This window comes from Hemicordylus capensis, chromosome 6 (assembly GCF_027244095.1).
Source record: "Hemicordylus capensis ecotype Gifberg chromosome 6, rHemCap1.1.pri, whole genome shotgun sequence".
Classification (NCBI taxonomy): Eukaryota; Metazoa; Chordata; class Lepidosauria; order Squamata; family Cordylidae; genus Hemicordylus; species Hemicordylus capensis.
This window is the reverse complement of record NC_069662.1, coordinates 9905032-9930882: the sequence shown is the minus strand read 5'-3', so window position 1 is coordinate 9930882 and position 25851 is coordinate 9905032. Positions and strand designations below refer to the sequence as shown.

Sequence of the window (25851 nt, the reverse complement as noted above, 5' to 3'; positions counted from 1 at the left end):
ATATCATGGGCCTGCATGATGCAAAACATTCTGGATCTGTAACATTGAGTCCTATTAGCACAAGAGAAAGATATATGGTAGCTGTAGAGATATTCTCCATCTTAGCCTCCAGTGCTGGGTTATTGGACTGTATTTTTTTCTCCCAGGTCTTACATTATTGTGTTGAGGCCTGATTTCAACAAAAGAGAGCAGCTTATAAGAAAGATATAAAATATGAGTTGCCCAGTTTGTTTCTACTACTGGTACTTTTGCTGAAGGACTATTCATTGGACTCTTTCTCATGATCACGAGCCAGGGCAGGAGGGTGAGTGAGGAGGAAGGTTTGTTAACCTTACCTTCCCTGCAGACAAGCAACATGAGGTGCCTGGATATACAAATCAGGCACCCACATGGCATGCAGCTGCCCCAGGCAGCATGGACGGATGGGGGCTGCAAAGTTGTTAGTGGGACATACACACATATACACACACTGATCAACATAGAACATGCACAGATTGACACATGGACAACAACATGAGGAAAGGCTTTCATGAGGAAAAGAGGTGAAAAACATCCTGTTGAAATGTCCTTATGGGGCAGTACTACTGTATTAAATCTGATCCAAATGGATCCAGGCATTGTAAAGTTGTTACATGGGGAGACACACACAGCCACCACTTTTAAACGGGTTCTGCAATTCATTTGTGAATATCAAGATTTAATTTATAATCTTAACATGTATACTAAGTTTGATACAATCTGTTTGGCGGTTTGGCAAGTTAGCCCTGTTGCACCTCAAACGTTCACCTATCAGTCATCTTGAACTGGGAGGGATGATGTCATCACAGGATGCCATTCAGTCTACAACTGTACCAAATTGGGTCCAAATCAGTTCAGGCATTGTGAATTTGTTAGGAGAGAAAGAGAGAGAGAGGAGAGAGGGAGAGAGGGGGTGGGAGGGAGGAGGAGGGGGGTGATCTCATTAGACTACCTTCCATGAGGAATGTAACCTAAAAAAGAGATACAGGGTTGGGCAATGACTTCAACATTGTTGTTTCAGTGTGTGAGAAATAAATTCTGTGTTCAATAGCTCTGATTGTCTGGTTTCTGAAGCAGCTCCTCTAAAAACATATTTTTTTTTTAGTAAGGTGATATTGGGTCAACCAGTCAAAAGGCAATAGTACATTTTCAGCCAACATCCAAACTAAATGTGTGCCAGTGTCATTGGGACATCTTCTTTCCCCCATCACAAGGTAGCTACTGCCTGGCTTGGCATATTGCACCCAGACCCAATAAAGACACGAGGCCATAGTAATGGAGTAAAAATGGGCCAGAACTTTATTGATTAACATTCTGATTAATGAAGGAGGATTAGCACTGCACCCCCTACAGTGTGGAAGCTAAAGCCTCGCTGCTGTGGCACAAGTCCAACCTTAACACATTGGGTGACGCACCTTGGCTCCAGTCAGCATCAACCCTGTGGCTGGTACTGCCCATTGTAGCCAGCCTAATGTCAAGGCACCTATCAATGCCCTATCAATTCTCCTGGGCTGCCTGGCACCGTGCCAAATCCGACACTGCAACATGTTTGACCACAGGAGAAGCACATCCAATGCCCAATAAATTCAAGGTCCCTGATCACCTGATGGGACACAGCCGTCCCTAAGCTATGTCCAAAGTCAATTCCCCCCAGATACAGTAAGAGAATTTCCAGAGGCAGGTTGTGGTCTAGAAACTCCCAGGCAGGAGATGGTTGAATACTATTCTCCTCCTACCAATCCATTAGAGCGATGCATGTGGGCTCAGTCTGAGCTGCAACCCAAAGTTGATTTCTCACACCCACTTATGAGCCCAGAATACAATAGAGTGTCCAACGATCAGCACCCTGGCTTGCCGGGGAGGCAGACAGGGGACTTGTGAAGGGAAAGCCAAACACAGTTAGCACAACTCCATCTACTGTGTGTAAATTAGAATGCCATTGCCCAATACTCATAACATCCCACTCAGGAAAGGCAAGCCATGTAACTGCAGATGCTGCCCCAATCCAAAAACAGTGCGAAACGAAGGCCCCACAGAATGAAGACACACCAGGTATTGCATCAAGTGTTCCACTGGGGCAGGCCAAACCTCAGCTAACCCTACCTGTACTCTATAGAACTGGAAAGCCCTAACCTTCCTATGATAGGCTGCCCTGGTGCTCAGAGCCAGCAATGCCCATACTGCTCTTTGGATGTCTATGCTCCGGCTCCAGAGCCATATTGGAATCCTCTCCAGTTCTTGCCTTCCCCCAGGGCCAGCTGATGAAAATGCTCCATCTGTGAATGAGACAGCACAACTGCAATACCATTCTGAAGTCCCGGAACATGCCAAGCCACAAACAATATGTTGTGCAGCAAACAATGCAGAACAAACACCCTGGCCAGAACCATAACTCTATTTGAGTTATATGTTTGGGGGTTGATAACTTGAACAGTGGCTAGATTGTCACACCACAAGGGGGGGGGCGGACTCCAAAAAAGGTGAGGTCCTAGTAAGACCCTGAGGTCATTCACACAATCAAAAACTGTGTTCTACCTGGGTTTGGGAGCTGTGTGTACTCCCAATTTTTGATTGTGTGGAAGCAAGGTTAGAGGAAAACCTGGGTAGAAGTGATTGTGTGGAAGCAAGGTAGGAGAAAAAGCTACCCAGGTTTTCCTCTAAGCAGCGAGGCGGCCAGATTTGCAGATGATACCTTTTGGGTAGTTAAATCCAAAAAAGGTTGTGAGGAGCAACAAAAGGATCTCTCCAAACTGGGGGAGTGGGCAACAAAGTAGCAAATGCGGTTCAGTGTTGGCAAGTGTAAGGTGATGCACGATGGAATGAAAAACCCCAACTTCAAGTATACGCTGATGGGATCTGAGCTGTTGGTGACTGACCAGGAGAAGGATCTGAGGGTCCATTTTAAAAATCGAAACTCTTGGGACAGCTGGTACTGTGGTGCTTGCCACTGCAAAGCCTGCAATCATGTGCAATTTGCATGGTGATCACATGCAGCGCCCTCCGTTGTTGTAGTCCCAGCAAACCATCTGATGTTGAACCGACTGACGGCCAGGACCAGTAGCAGAAGTCACCACTGGAGTCTTTGAGCTACTATGACCACTGTCTGCATGCTCCCCTTGCATGGATACGAAGAGGTCATAATCGGAAGCCACAACTCCAGATATTGCTTATCCCATGGGCAGCTCTTATATAGAAACACTGTCCATACCTCTGCCATGAGTTTTCTGCAAAATCTGTGTAAGCCCGATGAATTATATGAGAATACCAGGGCCAGACCCCAAGCTAGATGCACTTGAAGAATCACCCCCATATAAATGGTGAAGGCAGAAAGTAGATTATCCCAATTGTGTTCTATGGGTTTCCATTTATTCTTTGCCTGTGCTTTGGCTTGCTCACCCTCCTTAGGCACTGTCTCTGGTTCCCTAAACAGGAGCTGAAATATATCTACATATTCCCCTCATCATATTTGATCCTTGGTGGCAGGGAAAAGATGATCCCCCAGTGGTAGGGAGACTTCCCAGATGAATAGTACTCTGCTGCTGGGGTAGAGAGCAGTAAAGCCGTGCAGCGGGGTGCCATGCCATGCCAGGTGGCTAGTGTCTGAGGGGTGCTGTCCTGAGTGAGATCCACAGGCACTGGCACAGGCACTGGAGCGCCCTCATTTTCCAACCTGGCCAGATGATCAAAGACTATGAGCCGGGTCTCACAATCAGTGAGACCCGGTTTGTGCAGCTAAGCAGCTAAGCCCGCTAGGCTAAGCTCACTCTCCCCGCAGACGATTAGGGCAGGAGCCCTGGGTGGCTGGATCAGCTACCCACACAATTGCCGGCTCTGTGACAGAGCCGGCTGGGGCTGGGGGGAGCAGGGGTTGATTGGCCCCCGGAAGCTCCAGCATGCCCTGCGTGAGCGCGCAGAGCATGCTGGCGAGACCCCCGGAGCCGGGAAGCAGCTTTTTGCCTCCCCTCCGAGGGTCTCCTCATGAGTAGCCACAGCGTGGAGCTGTGCCACAGCTACTCACAATAAAAAAACCGGGTTGCAGAGCGCTCGCTCTGCAAACCCAGTTTTAGGAGAGGGGTACTTAGGTGGGTTAACCACCAGGAGGCAACCGGGCTTGCCTATGAGCCCAGTGGCTCCCACGATCAGCCAAAATCGGGCTAGGCTCCCCTAGCCTGATTTTGGCTGATCTTGGGGAAAGCCTCTGTAACAATTTGGCCTGTTTTGCAGCTTTAGCCTCTCTCCTTGGCCTAAAAGGAATGTCTGAGGGGCCACCTGGATCTGGGCCCACAGGGGGCTTTCTCTTGGCCTTCTCCAGGGCTTCCAAATATACCATAAGAGCACACACAATGCCAAAAATAATCATCCACATCCGAGGAGGACAGATGGAGACGGTAAGGCCCATTGGGCCTCCAGGGCCAAACTGGCCTGCCGCTTTTCTTACCTGTGGCTTTCTTTGGTGGCATGACCATAACAAAACCAACAGCTCATTGGGTAAACTGAGAAGCAGGCACACACCATGAAAACACTCTCCCCAACCCATCAATGCCAAGCAAATGAGCAGGAGAAAGGGACCCAAATTATCCCAATACTGACCTATGACCCACCACTGTGCCAAAGGCCCTAAAGTGGGGAGGGGGGATCGAACCCAGGAAATGCAAACCAGGCCAAGAAAAAGATGGGTGTGTGGCCAAAACCTGTGAGGACTACCTTGCTGCCACCAGTGCCTGAGAATGCTGAGCATCTGCCCACAGAGGGAGTGGGATGTCATTGTGTCCCATCACAGGCAGCAAAATATTGGACCAGACCTACAGGGGAAGGGTTACTGCTTGGCCAAACAGTGGATGTCTGTCATGGCTCCTATCAGAGCCAGAGGAGGAGGGAGGAGTTCACTGGGGTTGAATCCTTGACTGTAAGTGATTCACGACAGGCTGCCACCGCCCACTTTATTTTGATGTGGGGAAAACCCACTCTCCACATAAGGTTCTTGGGGGAGGTTAAAGTGGCAAAACCCTCCCTGCAAAAAGACTATGCAACCCTAGGCCTTCAAAGGTGTCATGAGAGCTCAGAGAAAGGCAGCCATTACAGGCTAAGACTTCTTTATTGGGTAACAGGAAGAGACAAGTTAAAAAAACGGTACAGGCAGGAAGAAGGAAGGGATTCTGCCTCCAATTAAGATCACTAGCATATGCTAGTGCCTCCTACTGGCCGGACATAACACCCCTCACGCGTTTAACTGACTTGGTCCTAACTTATTACTCGGACCTGACCTCAGTCACTCATGCGTTGGTAACATCCAGATTGGACTACTGCAAAGCACTTTATGTGGGGCTGCACTTGAAGACTGTTCGGAAGCTTCAGCTGGTACAGAATGCTGCTGCAAGGATGCTAGTGGGTGTGGGTCATTTCATGAGCATTTCATGCCATTAACAGAGATCTGGTTGGTGAGGACTAGAGACAGGGCCTTTTCGGTTGTGGCCCCTCAGCTTTGGAATGCCCTCCCTGAAGAGCTTCACCATTCTCCCTCCCTCAATTTTTTTTTTTAAACACTTTAAAAACACATTTTTAAGGAGGCTTTTTAATGTTCCATCTTTGGTTATATCTGGTAGGTTCTTTAGCTTTTTATAACTTCCTGGTTTTAGAGTTTAAAAATATTTTTTAATTGGAACCTAATAATGATTGTGGTTTTTAACCTTTTAACTTGTTTGTTCAACGGTTCATTTTATTACTTCTATTGTGTCTTGTATCTATTTTATTGTTGTAAGCAGCCCCGAGCAGTAGTGCGCTGGAGGGGTGGGGTATAAATATTTTAAATAATAAATACATAAATACATAAATTACAGGCCTTCCCATCTTCCCAGCAGCTCTCAGCCTGCTGCTGCTTCCTCAGGGCACTCCTGGGTCAGACCAACTAACAGACCAATGCTTTCTCCTCTCCATTAGGTGGCTAAGTGTAGTTCCCACTCAGTCCTCTGAATTGGTCCTTCTGCTTTGAATTTCCCGGGCTTTTTTCCTTATTAAGAAAGGCCCACCCTCCCAGAAGTTGCTCTACGTGAGGCCTAGTCCGCCCTCAAAGCCTACCCATCACTACAGTGTCCAATAAATTACTCATTATAAAGTTTTTTTCAACTTCAGAATCGTATCGTAACTGCAGGGGTCCTCGGCATTGTCAGTGGCCAATAACCACAGTGCCATTTCTAGTTCAAGCATATCCATTGCAAGTTAGATCCCATCATAAGGGGGCATTTTCAACTCTCTGCTCCATTTACAGTCCCATAATCAAGTCACTGAAATTTATTTTGAGACCTGGCAAACATATTTACTTCAACAGTCCTGGATCTGATGATATCATAAGGAACAAAACATGTTTGCTGAATGATTATCCCCTCCCCGCAGTTATCAAAATTACTATACTTACCCTCCCAACCAATAGGGAAGATGTGATTGTGTGGGGAGGATTCAACAACGTGATATGAAGGAGTTAAAAAAAAAACCCTACAGAGTGTGAGGGACAATTATGGTCCTTGCCTAGAGAAACAACTAGGAAAAGGCAGATTCAGACTGATGGCAGACGTTTCATCCATGTCTCTGATCAGTGGCTTTTAGCCGGCATCCAGGGCTTGTTTTCAACATTCTTTGGAGGTTTAAGACAATTCAGCTTTCTGTACTGCTAAGAAGGGGATTGACCAAGTCGGCTGCCATTCAAAAGAGGTTGTTCAAAGGTTGGCGATGCTAAAAATATTGGTGCAGGGAGACCTCCAGATCCACAGGGCAGCTTTGACACCAGGATGGAAGAGTCTGTGATGTTGGTGCTGCTAGTGCTGCTCTCTCCTCTTTCATGCAAAATAATTCCAATTAAATGCCCTGGAAATGATCCCCTTCATATTCCACACAAGTGGCACCAACCAGGTGAAATCCTCATTGGTGGGATGGCATCACATGTCCGGTATACCTTCCACACTTTTATGTTCAACCAACAACCATCACAGGAGACAGACCTTGCATTGTAAGGAATTATTTATTTATTTATTTATTATTTATTTATTTATTTACACAGATAGGCAGGTGTTATTGATTGGTTTGTTTTATCCAGACATTGAGTCCTTCCCAGGGACCTGGGATGGATGAATTTTATTATCAATATTGTTGTTGTTATTATAGATATCATCACAAAATATAGGCTGTTCCCAGTAAAGTTGCTTTTTGTAATTGACTGGTGGTGATTTTTGTGGCCCCTATGGTGTTGAGGCGCTCTTCATGGTGTTTTGGAATTGCACCTAGGGCGCCAATTACTACTGGGATTATTTTGGTCTTCTTCTACCACAGCCTTTCAATTTCAGTTTGTAGATCTCTGTATATTGTTAATTTTTCTATTTCTTTTTCTTCTATTCTGCTATCTCCTGGTATTGCTATGGAATTGCTATATTTATTTATTTACTTACTTACTTACTTATTTACTTATTTGTTATTTCTTGTTTACACAGTCAGACAGGTGTTATTGACTGGTTTGTTTTATCCAGACATCGAATCCTTCCCAAGGACCTGGGATGGCTGAATTTTATTATCAATGTTGTTGCTATTATTATAGATATTGTCGCAGAAAAAAGGCTGTTCCCAGTAAAGTTACTTTTTGTAATTGGCTGATGGTGATTTCTGTGGCCCCGATGGTGTTGAGGTGCTCTTCAAGTTGTTTTGGAATTGCACCTAGGGTGCCAATTACCACTGGGATTACTTTGGTCTTATTCTGCCACAGCCTTTCAATTTCAATGTGTAGATCTTTGTATTTGGTGATTTTTTTCTATTTCTTTTTCTTCTGTTCTGCTATCCCCTGGTATTGCTATGTTGATTATTTTAACTTGTTTTTCTTTCTTCTCGACTACAGTTATATCTGGTGTATTGTGTGGCAGATGTTTGTCTGTTTGTAGTCGAAAGTCCCATAATATTTTCACATCTTCATTTTCTACCACTTTTTCAATTTGATGGTCCCACCAATTTTTGACTACAGGTAGCTTGTATTTTTTGCAGATGTTCCAGTGTATCATCCCTGCTTCCTTGTCATGCCTTTGTTTGTAGTCAGTCTGTGCAATATTTTTAAAACAGCTGATTAGGTGGTCCACTGTTTCATCTGCTTCTTTACAAAGACGGCACTTGCTGTTCGTGGTTGATTTTTTGACTTTTGCTCTTATTGCATTTGATCTTAGTGCTTGTTCTTCTGCAGCCAGTATTAAACCCTCTGTTTCTTTCTTCAAGTTGCCATTCTTAAGCTATTATTATCATCATTATTATTTATTTATTTATGTACACAGCCAGACAGGTGTTATTGACTGGTTTGTTTTATCCAGACATCGAGACCTTCCCAAGGACCTGGGATGGCTGAATTTTATTGTCAGTGTTGTTGTTGTTGTTGTTATAGATATTGTCGCAGAAAATATGCTGTTCCCAATAAAGCTGCTTTTTGTAATTGGCTGATGGTGATTTCTGTGGCCCCTATGGTGTTGAGGTGCTCTTCAAGGTCTTTTGGAACTGCACCCAGGGCGCCAATTACCACTGGGATTACTCTGGTCTTTTTCTGCCACAGCCTTTCAATTTTAATTTGTAGATCTTTGTATTTTGTTATATTTTCTATTTCTTTTTCTTCTATTCTGCTATCCCCTGGTATTGCTATGTTGATTATTTTAACTTGTTTTTCTTTCTTCTCGACTACAGTTATATCTGGTGTATTGTGTGGCAGATGTTTTTCTGTTTGTAGTCAAAAGTCCCATAATATTTTTACATCTTCATTTTCTACCACTTTTTCAATTTGATGGTCCCACCAATTTTTGGCTACAGGTAGCTTGTATTTTTTGCAGATGTTCCAGTGTATCATCCCTGCTACCTTGTCATGACTTTGTTTGTAGTCAGTCTGTGCAATCTTTTTACAACAGCTGATTAGGTGGTCTACTGTTTCATCTGCTACTTTTCAAAGGCGGCACTTGCTGTTTGTTGTGGATTTTTCGACTTTTGCTCTTATTGCATTTGTTCTTAGTGCCTGTTCTTGTGCAGCCAGTATTAAACCCTCTGTTTCTTTCTTCCAGTTGCCATTCTTAAGCCATTGCCAAGTCTTGGTGATGTCTGATTTTCCAGTTATATTGTGCAAATATTGACCATGCAGTGGCTTATTTCTCCATTTTTCTGCTTGGTTCTTGACTTTTTCTTTCTTGTAGGCCTGCTTTGTTTCATTGGTGTTGAATAGTTTCTCGTTATTGACCATTTGAAGTGCATCTTCTTCACTGTCCTTGATATATTCTTCAAGGCCTCTTTTCTCCTCCTCTATTGTTTGATGGACATGCAGCATTCCTCTTCCAACTGAGCTGCGAGGGACGTAGAGCCTATCTACATCACTGCGGGGGTGCAGAGCATGATTGATGGTCATGATTTTCCTGGTCTTACGATCTACCATCTCTAGCTCTGCCTGGGTCCAGTCTATTATTCCTGCAGTGTATCTGATAACGGGTATAACCCAGGTGTTTATGGCCTGTATGGTGTTCCCGCCATTGTGTTTGGACTTTGGGATTTTTCTAACTCTCCTGATGTATTCACTTCCAATTTTTCTTTTAACTTCAGTGTGTGCAATGTTATCAGCCTGGAGAATGACCAAGTATTTGTAATGTTCTTTCTCTTACAGGTTCTTCATGTTGCTTCCATTGGGCAGTTCTATTCTGTCTGTTTTTGTTATTTTTCCTCTGTTCATTATTAATGCAGCACACTTGTCTAGTCCAAACTCCATTGCTATATCGCTACTGGATATACGGACAGTGTTTAGCAGTGATTCAATTTCTGACTGGGACTTTCCATACAACTTCAGATCGTTCATGTACAGCAGGTGGTTTATTTTACTGGATGTTTTAGATGTTTGGTATCCGAGGCCTGTTTTGTTTAGTATTTGTGAAAGTGGGGTCATGGCAATTACAAACAACAGAGGGGATAGTGAGTCCCCTTGGAAAATGCCTCTACTAATGCTAACCTGTCCAAGTGTCTCTCCATTGATTGTTAACTGTGTACTCCACATGCTCATTGCTTTTTTTTAATAAATATCTGAATGTTTTTGCTGACACCAGTTGTTTGTAAAAATTTTAGTATCCATGTGTGAGGCAATGAATCAAAGGCTTTCTTGTAGTCAATCCATGCAACACTTAGATTGGTTTTTCTTCTCTTGCAATTTTCTAAAATCATTTTGTCAATCAGCAGCTGGTCTTTTGTGCCTCTGGTGTTCAGGCAATTTCCTTTCTGTTCAACTGGAAGCTGTTTGTTAGTTAATAAGTGTTGCATCACTTCATCTGCTATTATTCCAGTTAATAATTTGAACATGGTTGGCAAGCAGGTTATTGGTCTATAATTACTTGTAACTGCACCTTTTGCTGGGTCTTCCATGATGAGATGAGTTTTCCCAGTTGTTAGCCATTGTTCAATATCACCTCCTTGCAAAATGTGATTGAACTGTTTTGACAGTAGTTTATGAAGGCATGTTAAGTGTTTAAGCCAAAAGCCATGCAGTTCATTGTCGCCTGGTGCAATCCAATTTTTAATTTTCTTTGCTCTTTCACTTATTAATTCTGGTGTTATTATTAGATCTTGCATTTGTTGGTTACATTTTTTGACCTCTTTCATCCAGCCTGCTTTTTTATTATAATATATTGGATTGTCCCATAATTTCCCCCAGAATTGCACTGTTTCTTCTTTATTTGGTGTTTCTAGGTTTCTTGCAGTTTCTCCTTCTATGCTTTGGTAGAAACATCTCTGATTCAACTGGAATTGGAGATGCTGCCTGTGTTGTGTGATTCTGGCTTCGTATCTGTTAATCTTCTTTGACACTGCTGTTATTTGCTGTTTTATTATTTCCAGGACTTCTCTAATTTTCCTTGAATCTAGGTGGTATTTTTGGATCAAATACTGTTTGGTGTTTTCATTCTTCAGCTTCTTGTCTTTCATATCTTTCAATTTACTAGCATCTGATCTAAGCCTGGAGCTTTTAATTTCTAATCTAATCTTCCATTTAGGTGATGTACTGCTTTCTTTTTTTACAGGTTCACTGATCTTATATCTGAGCTCTTGTGTTGTTATTGTTGCTGCACTGTACATTAGTTGGTTTGTTTCTTGCAAATTCTTGGTTGTTATTTCTGCAAGTGCAGCATTGACATCTTTTAATGCCTGAGCAAGTTGTTTTTTGGCAACTGTTTTTAGTGCTGGAAGTCGAACTCTGGTGGGTGTTTGGTTCATGTGCTCAGTTATTTTTTGCTTTAGTTCTTGTTGCTTTTCTATTAAATGGCATTTGGGTTTTTGAAGTGAAGGCAAAGCGGAGATTGCCTGGTTTTGATTTTGAAACAGTTCAGCAACAGTGGCATCCTGTATGTCCAACACCTCCTCCACCTGCGCCTGAGCAACTTCTTCAGTTGGTGGTAATTCTTCTTCCATATCTTGAGCTTGTGTTGCTCTTTGCAGTTCTTCTAGCTCAACTCCTGTGAATACTTTATTTCTTATTATGAATCTTCTCTGGTCTGCTAGCCTTTGTTCTGTTATTTCTGTATCTGGATGCTTCTCTTTCCAAATTTGGTACATTCTTTTTAAATAGCCTCTTTTATTTGGACTAGACTTGTAATAGCAGATCATTATTTCCTTGTTGGCATTTTTCGTATATTTTTTTCGGTTAAGCGTCGTTTCTTCTAGGGATGTGCGTTTCGTTTTGGATACAAAAAGTTTTGTGTACAAAACAGGCAATTGTGGCTGTTTTGTAGCAAAAACAGAACACCCAATGCTCAAAACAGAAAATTTTGTAGCCAAAACAAAACTTCCCTGTTTCGGATACAAAACATTTTGTTGTTTTGGCTGTTTTGGAACTCCATTTTGCAATCGCAAAAAGTATTTCTCCTTCAGTCTCCATTTTGAGTTTTGACATCTGTTTGAATTTCCAGCCCTTCCAGCCCGCAGATTGGCCAGAAAAAGCATTAGCTGATCTGCTGGCAATTGCCTCCTTATTCCTTTTAAGCAAATTTAAGGGTAAATTTTACCCTCATTGGCCAGTGGGGCAGTGTGCATTTCATTGTTGTTGGTTCACAATGTTGTGTGTAGATCAATTGCATTTTGAGCAGGGGGGGGATGTGGATGTGCATGACCTTTGGAAATCTGCCTGATTTTCTTCCAAAGCTCTGCTGTTGATGATGTGTGATTTTGATGTTATTTGGGGTGGATTCGGGTCAGAAAGGAGGCTTTGGGGGCAGAAGAGTGGTTCAGGTTGTAGTGCCCCAATGGGTGCCTGCTGCCACCCAGATTCCAAAGGAATAGGGGAAAGGGCTTATTTTTAAAGAATTTCTGAAGTTGACATGTCTTTGGGGCAGATTCGGGGCAGAAAGGGGGCCTGAGGGGCAAAACAGTGGGTTGGGTGGCAGTGCCCCAAGGGGTGCCTGCCACAACCCAGATTCCAAAGGAATAGGGCAAAGGGCTGATTTCTTAGGAATTGTTGAAGTTTACGTTTCCTTAAGGTTGCCCCCCCCCAGGGAATAATAGAGCGTTCCCACAACTCCACCTAGGGGGCACTGGGGTGGCTGGGAGCAAGTGGTGGTGTAGTGCACATAGGGTGCCAACCAACCCCATGGGTTGCTAACCCATGGGGTGCTGGATTCTGTTGTTTCTGAGGTGTTCTGAGTGTAGATTCTCTGGTAGCTTATGAGATTTTCAACGACAAACCATGAATCCACTCTCATATGCTACCAGAGAATCTACACTCAAAACATCTCAGAAACAACAGAACCCAGTACCCCATGGGTTAGCAACCCATATGGGTGTTTGGCACCCTATGTGCTCTACACCACCACACCCTGGTGCCCCCCCAAGTGCAGTTATGGGGCAGGAATTATGGAGGTCCATCATTCCCTATGGGGAAGACCTTTACAGATGCACAAACTCCATTACATCTTTAAAAATCAGCGTTCTGCCCAATTCCTTTGAAATACTTCTGGCAGCTTCCTTGCCCCCACTAGAAACTACCACCCACCCTACTCTGCTCTGGGCCAGCCCTTTCCCCCCAACATGAAGCTATACTTTTGCTGAAACCTCCATTCTTCCCTATGGGAAAAATCCTATACTTCAAAAATTCACCAAAAATCAGCCCTTTGCCCAATTCCTCTGAAACTTGGGTGGTAGTTTCCACCCATCGGGCACTACCACCCCCAATCACTAGTTTTCCCCCGAGGCCATTTTTTAAAATCCAAAACGTTTCGGATTCGGAATTTGCAATTTCGAACAAAGAACAAAATGGGGTTGTTTCAGATTGGCTGATTTTGAACAAAGAACAAAATGGGGGTGTTTTGGATTCGGGCCAAAAACAAAACTGAAAAAAATACATAACACATAACCCTAGTTTCTTCCAGTAGCATTGTAGTCTCCAGCCCTGGTTGCTCAACTGAAGATCCTGAGTCCTGTTGCCCACTTGCCACCAGATGTCCAGGGACTCCAGCACCTGGTGCGGTCCTTGTTGACCCGGGCGACGACTGATCCGATATAGATTTATTAAAGTTACGTCTCACCATATTGTTGATGGGAGAGGCACTCTTCATCTGGCTTCTCTGGTGAGACCTGTCCAGTATGGTTGGACTTCTGGCATAGCTCTCACCTTCCTCAGAGCAGGCAAGCCCCACAACCATGCCAAGGTAGTGCCTCACTGGGGGATGATGATGATGATGATGATGATGATGATGATGATGATGATGATGATGATGATGATAGCCTGTCTCAATGCAATGAATAGGAATTTCTCTCCCCTCTGAACCATGAGCTCCATCAGTTTGGGGTTGCTAGGGGGAGTTGTGGCACAAGGTGCCTTGCCCGTAAACCCACTTTGGTGCCTAAGAACTCCCCAGCAGGGCTGTTGGGGCATCCTCAAATCTCTATTACTCCCTATGGAGAAAATGCAAAAACTTGAGAAATCTTTTTTTAAGAAATCATTAAAAATTGCAGGAGTGTCCGATTTTTGTGTGTGTGTTTAACTGGATTTGTGCTCCTAGGTGCTCTGCACAGGGTATAATGGGCTGGTTCGAGTCCCCATTATACTCTAGGGGGGATATGCAAAAAAATTGAAAAATAATCCCAAAATATCATTAAATATCACAGGAATATCGGATTGCTTTGGGGTTTGGTGGGTCATAGGGACCCCTGGGTGGCTACTGCTCACCCCAGTTGTGTGCCAATAGGTGCTTTGCATAGGGAATAATGGGCCAGTTTGAGTCCCCATCATACCCTATGTAGAATCTCTTAGAACCGGTTCAAGTTGGGTTCAAATTTGAATTGGACAGGGGGGGTTCAAGCAAATCCAAAACCAAACCTACCCACCCTGGTTTGAATTGGGTTTGAATTTGAACCAAACAAGCCAAGCTGGCTTTGTGCACACCCCTACCAAGCATAGGTAGATAGATAAGCATTAGTCAACATGTCAGCCAGTCATCTTCACTTTGATCCATTTAGTGCCTGGCCATCTGATAAAATGATTTTATGAATTCTGTCATTCTTCCTTGTTTAATACATCACTTTATTTTTAGAGTGTATACAAAGTTCTACCAGCACATCCTGGCCTTGGCATTTGCTGTCCATGAGATCAATGGAAATCCCCAGATCTTGCCCAATGCCACTTTTGGGTTCCACATCTATGAGAGCTACTCTGATGCAAGGATGATCTACCGCAGCACCCTAGATCTGCTCTTCAGAACATACAGATTTGTCCCCAACTACAAATGTGGTATCCAGAAAAATCTAATTGGAGTAATTGGTGGCCTTGATGCTGATACCTCCTCACAAATGGCAGAAATCTTAAGTCTTTACAAGGTTCCACAAGTAAGATCTCTACATGTGGGCGATGGGGTTTTGCCAAACCATCACACATAACTCAGTCACCTCTTCTTTCTTTCTTTCTTTCTTTCTTTCTTTCTTTCTTTCTTTCTTTCTTTCTTTCTGTCTTTCTTCCCCCCCCCTTTCTTTTTTGGCACCTTTTGGCATCATTTAACCATTTAGAAATTAGTGGGAGCTAACATCTTGCTAACATTGCTGTTATCAGTATGCTGATGACACCCAAATCTATTTCTCCTTTTCATCTTCAGGAAATGGCACTCATTCTCTAAATGCCTACCTACAGGCAGTAATGGGCTGGGTGAGGGAGAACAAACTGAAGCTGAATCCAAGCAAGACGGAGGTGCTTATTGTAGGGGCTCAGAATCTGAGGGATGAGTTAGATCTCCCTGTGCTGGGTGGGGCTACACTCCCCCAAAAGGAGCAGGTGTGCAGCTTGGGGTACTCCTGGACCCAGGCCTCACCCTGGTATCTCAGGTGGAGGCTATGGCCAGGAGTGCTTTCTATCAGCTTCGGCTGACTTGACAGCTGCGCCCATTCCTTGGAGAGGCTGGCCTCAAAACAGTGGTTCATCAGTTGGTAACCTCCCGGCTCAACTACTGCAATGCCCTCTATGTGGGGCTGCCTTTGTACGTAGTCCGGAAACTTCAGTTAGTTCAGAATGAGGCAGCCAGATTGGTCTCTGGGGCAACCCGGAGAGACCATATTATGCCTGTTTTGAAACAGCTACACTGGCTGCCGATATGTTTCTAGGCAAAATACAAAGTGCTGGTTATTACCTTTAAAGCCCTGAACGGCTTAGGTCCAAGTTATCTAAGAGAGCTCCTTCTTTTACATGATTCCCACCGTACGTTAAGATCATCTGAGGAGGTCCGTCTCCAGTTGCCACCGGTTCGTCTGGTGGCAACTCAGAGGTGGGCCTTCTCTGTAGCTGCTCCTGGGCTATTGAATGCACTCCCGGCAGAAATTCATAATTTGATATCATTGCTGTCCTTCAGGAGAGCCCTTAAAACCTACCTATTTGGCCTGGCCTCCCAGGGTTTTAAGTCGTTAACTGTTTTAAATTGTTTTAAATTGTTGCCCTGATTTTCAGGGCTTTTAGCTGTTTTATTGGTTTTATTGTGTTTTAATAGTTTGATTTTAATTGTTAATTTGTTTTAATTGTTTTTATCATGCTGTGAACCGCCCTGAGCCATTTTGGAAGGGCAGTATACAAATCTAATAAATAAATAAATAACACATGCTTCAAGCAACCAGAGGCACCTATACACATGGACATCACCAGATGGAGTACACATAAATCAAATGGATTACAATTTTGGTGCAAGGAGGAGGAAGAGCTCAGTTATAATAGCAAATACATGGTCGGGGCCAATTGTGGAACAGATCATGGACTACTCATGTGCAAGTTCCAAGTCAAGCAAAAGTGGAAAAACAAAGCTACCCAGCTTCCACGATGTGACCTTGAGAATGTACAAACCCTTTTCAAGAAGAACATCGGGAAACACTTTGAAGTTATGAACCTCATTGAAAGGGAACCAGAGGAAATGTGGAATTAAATCTATTTAGTTATTAAGGACGAATGTGAAAAGCAGCTGCCAAAGACCAAGAAAGAGAAGAAAGCAAAATGGATGTCAGAAGAACTGATGACTTGCCAAGAAGAGGAGAGAAGCTAAAGTCAAGATAGATAAAGACCTCAGGAAAGAACTTAATAGTGGATTTTAGAAAGCTGTTAGAAAAGACAAGAAGCAGTACTACAGTGACATCTGTAAAGGCCCTGAGGATGGAAATAGACATGGAAAAACAAGGCAAGTTTTCCAAAAGACCTCTGAATGCAGATGGAGGCTCCAACCTTGAACTGGTATGTTAAGGGATGCCAAAGGACAGATAATAACTGATTCAGAGAAGATCAAACAGAGATGGAAGGAGTATACTGAAAATCTGTACAGCATGGACATCAACATCCAAGATACTCTAGAAGTTATTCCCTACCTGCAAGAACCTCTAGTATGGGAAGATGAAGTTAGATCAGCACTCTGGTCATTACCAAGTCTGAAGGCTACAAGAATTGATGCAATAGCTACAGAAATATGTCAGGCAATAGAAGAAGTATCAGTCAAGGCTCTAACCAAACTATGCCAGCAAATCTGGAGACACAGTGGTCAACAGATTGGAAGAGGTCACTCTACATACCCATACTAAAGAAAGGAGACTTAACAGATTGTGCTAACCACCACACAATATCTTTAATTTCACATCAGCCCTTTGCCCAATTCCTCTGAAATTTGGGTGGTAGCTTCCACCCATTGGGCACTACCACCTCCACCCACTAGTTTTACCCTGGGGCCATTTTTTAAAATCCAAAATGTTTCGGATTTGGATTTTGCAATTTTGAACAAAATCGGGGTGTTTTGGATTGGCTCATTTCGAACAAAGAACAAAATGGGGGTGTTTAAGATTCAGGCCAAAAACAAAACAGAAAAAAAATGTACAACCCTACTCACGACAGCAATGAATGCACCACTGAGAGACCTTAAAGGCCAAGTGGAAGACAGATCATACTGGAGAGAATCTATGTATGTGAACGTTAAAAGTCGACATCGACTTGATGGCACTTAATCAATCAATCAATCAATCACTATTAACAAACAATGAGGATAAATATGTGGAGTCATAGTGGTGTCAACTGTAGTAGATTTGTGTATCTTTGTGCTCAGACAGATTTTTTTTTGCTCTACTTGATCTCTTCTATACTCACCTCCAAGATATATTTTTGTGATGTCGGCAGTAACATTTTCTCAAAGAACAGGAAAAGTGTAGATGATTTCAATTCTATATTCATTTATATCACAATTGTTTTGAAAGATTAGTTATATTTCAAAATTCTGCATAACATGCCTTGAGATCACTCTTGTTGAAAAGACGGGTAGACATAAAGCAATTAATTGAATAACATTAGTAAATGAATCAGTGAACACTATAATTTATGTATTCATTCATGTGTGAGTTGCGTTGAAATTATGGACTTAGTTATAAATAACATTTCTCATTGATTTCTAAACCAATTCCCTTTGAATAATGTGTTGCCATTTTTATTTTTAAAGATTGCCTATGGCTCATTTGAATCAACAGTAAAAGATGCAACCAATTGCCATTCTTTTTATCGCATGGCCCCCAGCGAGGCTGTCCAATACACAGGAATCATTCAGTTACTTCTTCATTTTGGGTGGAAATGGGTAGGGCTCATCACTACGGAGGATGATTCCGGAGAGCATTTCTTGAAGGTTTTAGAGTTCAAGCTTCTTCAGAACAGAATATGCTCAGCCTACACAGAAACTGCAGCGAAGATTTTCCGTTTCAGTGACATAGATGAGACTATCATGTTCTTTGTGAATTATATGCCAGTTTTCATGAAGAATAACGCCAACGCTGTTGTTATATATGGAGAAACTACAGTGATTACGTGGCTGGCCACTATGATATGGGGGAAAACATTGATGTATCTAGCAGATTTGGAATACCAGGAGAAGAACTATACAGGAAAAGTGTGGATTACAACAGCCCAAATTGATTTCACATTAAGTCAGTTTCCTGGGAATTTTGATATACAATCATTCCATGGTGCCATTTCCTTAACCCTTCACTCAAAGAAGCTTTTACAGTTCCCACACTTTCTTCAAGATATAAACCCTTTACAAGCTAAGGGAAATGGTTTTATTGAGAATTTCTGGGAGCAAACATTTGACTGTTTCATGCAAACTTCTGATGTGTCAAGAGATGCCTTTGATAACCTGTGTACTGGGGAGGAAAGGCTGGATCGTCTTTCTGCACCTTTTTTCGAAATGAGCATGACTGGCCACAGCTATAGCATCTATAATGCGGTCTATGCTCTGGCACATGCCTTACATATCAAGCACTCATCTAAGTCCAAGCACAGAGTGATGGAGGAGAAGGGCAGCAGGACATCTTGGAATGTAGAACCTTGGCAGGTAATGTCTCTCCTCACTGATAAAGGTCATGACTGGGGTGCAGGGGGCATACAATAAAGGAACATGTAGTCATCAGCATGTGATTGACTAAAAAATCTCTTTATCCAAAGTGGGCAACCTACATTCCCTCATCATTGACTCATGTTCCTTCTCTTCCTTTCCATACAATGATGCCACAAAAATGCCGTGTTTGCATTTCTCTTTCATGGCCAATTTGTGGAGTTGCTTCATCACCATCAATACTGATTCATTCATTCATTCATTCAACTTCTATACAGCCCTTCCAAAAAATGACTCAGGGTAGTTTACACAGAGAAATAATAAATACATAAGATGGCTCCCTGTCCCCCAAAGGGCTTACAATCTAAAAAGAAACGTAAGATAGACACCAGCAACATTAACTGGAGGTACTATGCTGGGGGTGGAGAAGGCCAGTTACTCTCCCCCTGCTAAATAAAGAGACTCACCACATTAAAAGGTGCCTCTTTGCCAAATTAGCAGGCGAGTTTACATGCTGCCATTCTCTTTTCCAAGCATTTGTTACCGAAATATTGACCAACGTGATAACTCTTTCAATACATAACTCATTACATACATAAAGAGGTCATTCACACCATAAAAAACTGTGTGGAAGCATGATAAGGGGAAAACCTGGGTAGAAGGGACTGTGTGGAAGCAAGATAGGAGGAAAACCTGGGTAGTTTTCTCCTATCTTGCTTCCACACAATCACTTCTACCCAGGTTCTCCTCCTAATTTGCTTCCACTGAAAAATTGGGAGCACACACAGCTCCCAAACCTGGTGTTAGAAGGGAGGAATTCTCCCTGTTGTTCATTTCTTGATTAGATAATTTTCACCTGAACACCAGTATCATAGTTTCAAACAAAGCTTTATTTCATGCTAGCAAAAGCTTCTGGGTGTGGCCGACCCCCACTTCTGTTAATTCATTGTCTTATATACTGAGCCCAAAACAACTTTTGCACCTGCGTGTTGTATACAAGCCAAAGCGTTACTTTTAACTCCAAAGGTTCTGATTTCTTCCAAGTGCCACACTTCCGATTTACACTCTAAAGAGATCTGGTTTTCCCCCTCCCCTCTGAGACATTCCTTTAGCCATTGCTGTCATAAGATATCTTCAAGGAGAGGGGGGAGGGATCTACAAGCCACCGCAAGTGCTGCTGATAAGGCATCTGTGCAAACCAACCATGCTGTTTTGGCTGTTTGGAGCTATTTGCAAATAATATTCCAACTCTGGGTAGAACACAGTTTTTGTCTGTTTCAAATACCTCAAAAGGTTAAAGAAAAATAATTCATCCAGGAAAATTCTCTGATATATCTCAGCAAGAATATTCCAAAACCAGTAAACACAAAAATAATCATGTTGCTTCCCTTCCTTTTCCCACATAGCTCCACTCATTGCTTCGGAGAATCTCATTCAACAATAGTGCTGAGGAAGAAATTCGATTCAATGAACAGGGAGAATTAGCAGCTGGCTTTGATATTACCAACTTGGTCACTTTCCCAAATAACTCCTATGTCAGAGTCAAAGTGGGAAGTGTGGATCCACAGGCTCCTCTAAACAAAAGGTTTACTATCTATGGCGACAGAATCCAGTGGCATAAAGACTTCACTCAGGTGCGCCAATAACTTCCTGGAATATTTAAAAGGATTTAAATCTTTTGTTTAAAAAAAGTTGTATCTGCTTTTAGAGTTAAACATAAAACTAAGTTCATCATGCAATGTGTAATTAATGCTTTAAAATCATGTAATTTTCAAGTAAACAATGGCTGACACATCTAGACTAACTTTTTCCAGTGTTTTCCATCATGCAATGGAAGAGGGGAGGTGTTTTTTGATGATCTTCCCTTTCCTCTGCAGACATCTATTGCTCCCAAAACTATGGGTGACTTCACACATAGGTCACATGTACATGTAACATGGAAATGCAGGCCCAATGGACCCATGGTTCCACTCCTCCCCTCACCCCACTCTCCTGTCCAAATTCGTATGCAATGGAGACAGGGGCACTCTTTGGACTGGACCTCGGGGCCGATGTCCAGTTCTCAGCGGGGTGCGGATGCTTCCAAATGTCCCCAGCAGGGAGCCTAAATGTCCCTCTGTGCCTGCACTGTGCTGCCGAAACCAGTGGGCAGCCATGTGCAGCTTGCGCAGCAGGACCCAGAAGCTAGCTGGCCTCCGTACGTCCCTGTGTGCAGGCACCATTGCCCTGCACAGCTGGTGGGCAGCCATTTGTGCGGGTGGCCATGTGCTCCCCGACCAGCTGGTCACCAGCTGGTCCATCCGGCATTGGAATCTAGCTGGCAGCGTGCAAAGCAGGGAATAGAGCAAGGATCGGCAGGAAAACAGGTTTCAAGGCAAGAATCCAGTCTGGGTCGCAGAGGCCAAGACACATGTCTGGAAACTCCTCAGCTGGTAGACGCTTAACAGATGACATGTGTTGTGTTCCAGCCCTGACTAGAGGCTGCAGATGTGATTTCTAGTCTGAGCTGATAACTCTCAGCTGTCAGGGATTCAGGGCTTATCAGCTTTCTGAAAGAGCCGTCTACTTCTCCTGCCGGTTTCCAGCTGTTGGTGCCATCTTGTGACTCTCCTCTGTTGCAGAGTCATCGGGAGTTACCTGTTTAACTCATCACCTGATTCCGCAGTCCCTGATTCTGCTGCCTCAAACTGCTGTGTGTGTTTGCAGCCGGACCTGCTTCGGCTATTTCTTGGGAACTGACAGCCGGGCTCTGACCCCCAGGTACCCCTGCGTTGGCTGGAGGGCTGTCAGTATCCCCTTCCTCCTCACTATCTGAGACTGGGGGGCGTGACACTGACCAGAAAGTCCTGGCCCGCTGCGGGGCCCCACGCCACCAGCCCCGCCACCACCCCACCAATTTCTCTACCATGCCACGGAGGGGCGCATGTGACCTGGCTGCTGCCTGCCTGACTTCCGGTATCGGCCTGTGCACAGACTCACTCTCACAAGAGGCGAGAGCTGCATGTGACTTGATCTCCGGTGCAGCACGGGCAGGCAGCAGCAGCGGCGAGAGGGAGCGGCGGAGGCTGCCTGCATTGTCAAAGGCTCAGTCGCTCAGCATGAGGCAAGGGCTGCGAGGCAAGGCTGGCTGTACAGCAGCGCCTGCTGCCAGCCCAGCCGTGAGGCTAGATTCAGTCAGGTAACATGAACATGGTTAGTTCCCTTCTCCTGTCTGCTGGCTAGTGTTGCCAACGGTCTTGCTGCTGAACTTCGACCTTCTCTCCCTTTCTCTGTCCCTTCCCTTATTGGCAGCAGTGCCGGTGGCTTCTCGAGCACAAAAGGGCAGAAAAAAGAAAGCAGCAGGAGTGGTGAGATGGAGGAGAAGGTTCAGTGGGGAGTTCCAGTCCCATCAATTTGCCCAGGGAGCTTTATCCTCCAGATTCAATTTTCCCTTTCCCATCCTGGGCACAAGGAGAGACATCCCCCACCTTGAGTCTCCCCAGTCTCCCTTCCCCATCCTCTCTTTTCCACCTGGAGGAGGAGAGTGTCTCTTTATCTCCCTGGCGCGCTCTCTCTCCCCCATGGCATTTACTGCTGCTGCTGCTGCTGCTGCTCAAGTTCTTCCTCCAGTTTTGGGTAGGGGTGGGAGGATTTGACTGTAAAAAGAAAGCTGGGCGGTATGGGCCAATCCCTGCTTCAGGCTGCAACCTCCAGGCACCAGATCCTTGCAAACATAATGCCCCATTAAGATTTGCCTGCTGGGGGGGGGGGAGGCAGCAAACAGAAGGAGGAGGAGGGCGAGAAAACTTCCCAGTCAGAGCAGAGAGTTTTTCTCCCCATGGTTCGAAGTGGGTAAGGAGAAGGTGATGATGCTTAACTTGTGGGAGTGGGGGCTCCAGCCGGTGGGAGGGCCTCCAAAGGCCTTTAGGTACAGGTTCCAAAATTACCTAGGTGCACCACTGAATGGAGAGCTCACTTTCTGCAGTCAGGAAGACTGCAGAGAGGAGGGGGGATGGCTGCCTGGGCTTCCTTTTTGACTGAAGGACAGCTTCAGCAGCCAGTAGCAGCAAAAGTGATGAAAGAGTTTCAGATGTAACACTGGCACCTCTAGACCAGAGATATAGGCGGCAAAAATAACTAAAGACTGAAGGTACAAATTGGAGTCCAGAGAGAGAAACCGTGGGTCCATATTTAATCAAAACTGTGGTTTCGCGCATTCAGATATACATAAATTTTAACTGGAGGACTTTTCATTTTGGGTTTCATGTTTCACCAGAATGCAGACACTATATGAGAAGTAAGTAAGGTAACCACAAAACTTTGGTTTCTGAGACGTTGTGTGAGCTGAACTATGCCAATATTGGGCATGTCCTCTGAACCTGCCAATGTTGGCATGTCCAACTCTACTTGCAATTCCAAATCCTAGATTTGAAGTCAGTCACAAGCATTGGGTTTAGAACCCCAAATAGGGTAGGTTATATGGATATTTGGTGTATTTGGATGACATGCCCAGTGTCAGGACAGCTGTCCCTACACTGGAAGATGGGCTCACGCATATATTCCGGGAACTGGTGGCTTGCAGCAAATATAATTTCCACATTATCTCTGAATTCGCCCTATGTTCCTGAAGGTCCCACAGTCCTCAGGGACATAGATTTGGAAGGCATAAGTGATTGCAGAGGGAAGAGATGGTAGAAAATCCCCCTTTCTCCATCTACGATGGAAAACACTGGTGCATGCATGCAGCTTTAATCTGGAAGTTGGCCAATATGACTATTAAAAGGATCATAACTGAATTTGTAAATAAATATACAAAGAGTGAGTGTCCTATTACAGAAAGACCTTAATGTAAAAACTGCCAGCTACATCTAGGACATGTCTGACTATTATGGCTTCGTGGTTTTCAGATCATCGGTATTTTATCCCTCATGTCTTGTTTCTAACATTCTCAGAAGTATCACTCAGGCCATTGACTTAGCTATTGATCTAGCCAAATATGGAGAAATACATATTTTTGTATCATGTTAGGATACTTCACATTCCTTCGACAGACTGTGCCATCTTAGTGCTCACAGACATGACTATTTTATTTTCTTCACTGATCATATCTAAAGTAAGAGTTCTGAAAGATTTTCTCAGTGCTAACATTCTTTTGTTGAAGGATAGGTGCCTCCACTCTCTCTGTGTAATGATGAATGCCGTCCTGGCTCCTGCAGGAAAAAGAAGGAAGGGGTTAAATTTTGCTGCTATGATTGTGATCCGTGTCCAGAAGGGAAAATGTCAAACCATACTGGTAGGAAACACTCTGTTCCAATCTATTAATCTAGTGAAATGTACAGATGGTTTTGTGAGAATTATTGTAAGATGAGTTAAAGGGTGAAAGATACAAGCTTTGCCACTTGAAATTCATAATAAAGTTCTCAAGTTGTGGTACATTTGGAAATCTGCTATCTGTCAGAGGAACAATGGAAGCATTTGGTGACTTCTTGGGCTTTTTGGGGGGGAAATAATTATGCCAGCTTTAAAATAAGATTATGTTCCTCTTTCAGACATGGACTACTGTATCAGTTGCTCAGAAGATCAGTATCCAAATAAGGACCGAGATGAATGCTATCCCAGAAAACCAAGCTTCCTTTCCTTTGAAGAAAGTTTAGGAATTACTTTAACTTTTTTGGCTATCCTCCTTTCTCTAATCACAACTCTGGTGCTAGCAATCTTCCTTAAGCAACGGCACAGTCCCATAGTCAAAGCCAACAACGAGAGCCTCTCCTACGTTCTCTTAATCTCTCTTCTCCTTTGCTTCCTCTGCTCCTTGTTATTTATTGGAGAGCCTAAACCCATGACCTGCCTCCTCCGACAAACAGCTTTTGGCATCATCTTCTCCACTGCTGTTTCTGCTGTTTTGGCCAAAACCGTTACAGTAGTTGTGGCTTTCATGGCCTCCAAGCCAGGAAACATTTTTAGAAAAGGGCTGGGGAAAAGATTGGCTCATTCTGTCCTTCTGTCCTGTTGCCTTGTTCAGGTAGGCATATGTGCTTTTTGGTTGGGTTCATCTCCCCCATTTCCAGATATGGATATACACTCCCTGACTGAAGAAATCATCCTGGAATGCAATGAAGGGTCTGTCACCATGTTTTACTGTGTCCTGGGCTACATGGGCCTTCTGGCTATTGTCAGCTTCACTGTGGCCTTCCTAGCCAGGAAGTTGCCAGACACTTTCAATGAAGCCAAGTTCATCACCTTCAGCATGTTGGTCTTTTGCATTGTTTGGCTTTCTTTTGTTCCAAGCTATCTGAGCACAAGAGGAAAGTACATGGTGGCTGTTGAGATCTTCTCCATCTTGGCTTCCAGTGCTGGGCTACTGGGATGCATCTTTTTCCCCAAATGCTACATTATTGTGTTGAGGCCTGGTTTAAACCAAAGGGACCAGCTTTTGTGGAAGAAGCAATAATATAGGAACTAACTTCCTTTTGCTCTCTGACTATTCTCACGGAAATTGATCAGGTGCTTTGGGCCATCATGAGAACATAAGAACAGCCCTGCTGGATCAGGCACAAGGCCCACCTAGTCCAGCATCCTGTTTCACACAGTGGCCCACCAGATGTCTCTGGGCAGCCTACAGGCAAGAGGTATGTGCATGCCCTCTCTCCTGCTGTTCCTCCCCTGCAACTGGTATTGAGAGCTATCATGCCTCTGAGGTTGGAAATGGCCCACAGCCACCAGACTAGTAGCCATTGATAGACCTGCCCACCATGAATCTGTCTAAGCCCCTGTTAAAGCCATCCAAGGTGGTGGCCATCACCACATCCCATGGCAAAGAATTCCATAATTATAATTATGCACTGTGTGAAAAAGTACTTCCTCTTGTCGGTCCTAAATTTCCCGACCTTCAGTTTCATGGGGTGACCCCTGGTTCTAGTGTTGTGAGAGAGGGAGAAAAATTTCTCTCTGTCCCACCAATGGGGATATCAACATCAATATGGATAAAGAACACTGGCTG

At 44.0% G+C, this 25851-nt stretch overlaps 1 protein-coding gene across 1 annotated transcript; it reads left to right on the top strand.

Moving 5' to 3' along the window:
- Positions 1-501: 501 nt before the first annotated feature.
- Positions 502-25302, top strand: LOC128329731 (vomeronasal type-2 receptor 26-like). Its single transcript, XM_053261344.1, has 6 exons — positions 502-542; positions 14580-14871; positions 17988-18872; positions 20279-20506; positions 24018-24144; positions 24401-25302. The coding sequence occupies exons 1-6, from the start codon at positions 502-504 to the stop codon at positions 25300-25302; spliced, it is 2475 nt and encodes an 824-aa protein (XP_053117319.1).
- The last annotated feature ends 549 nt before the right edge of the window (positions 25303-25851 follow it).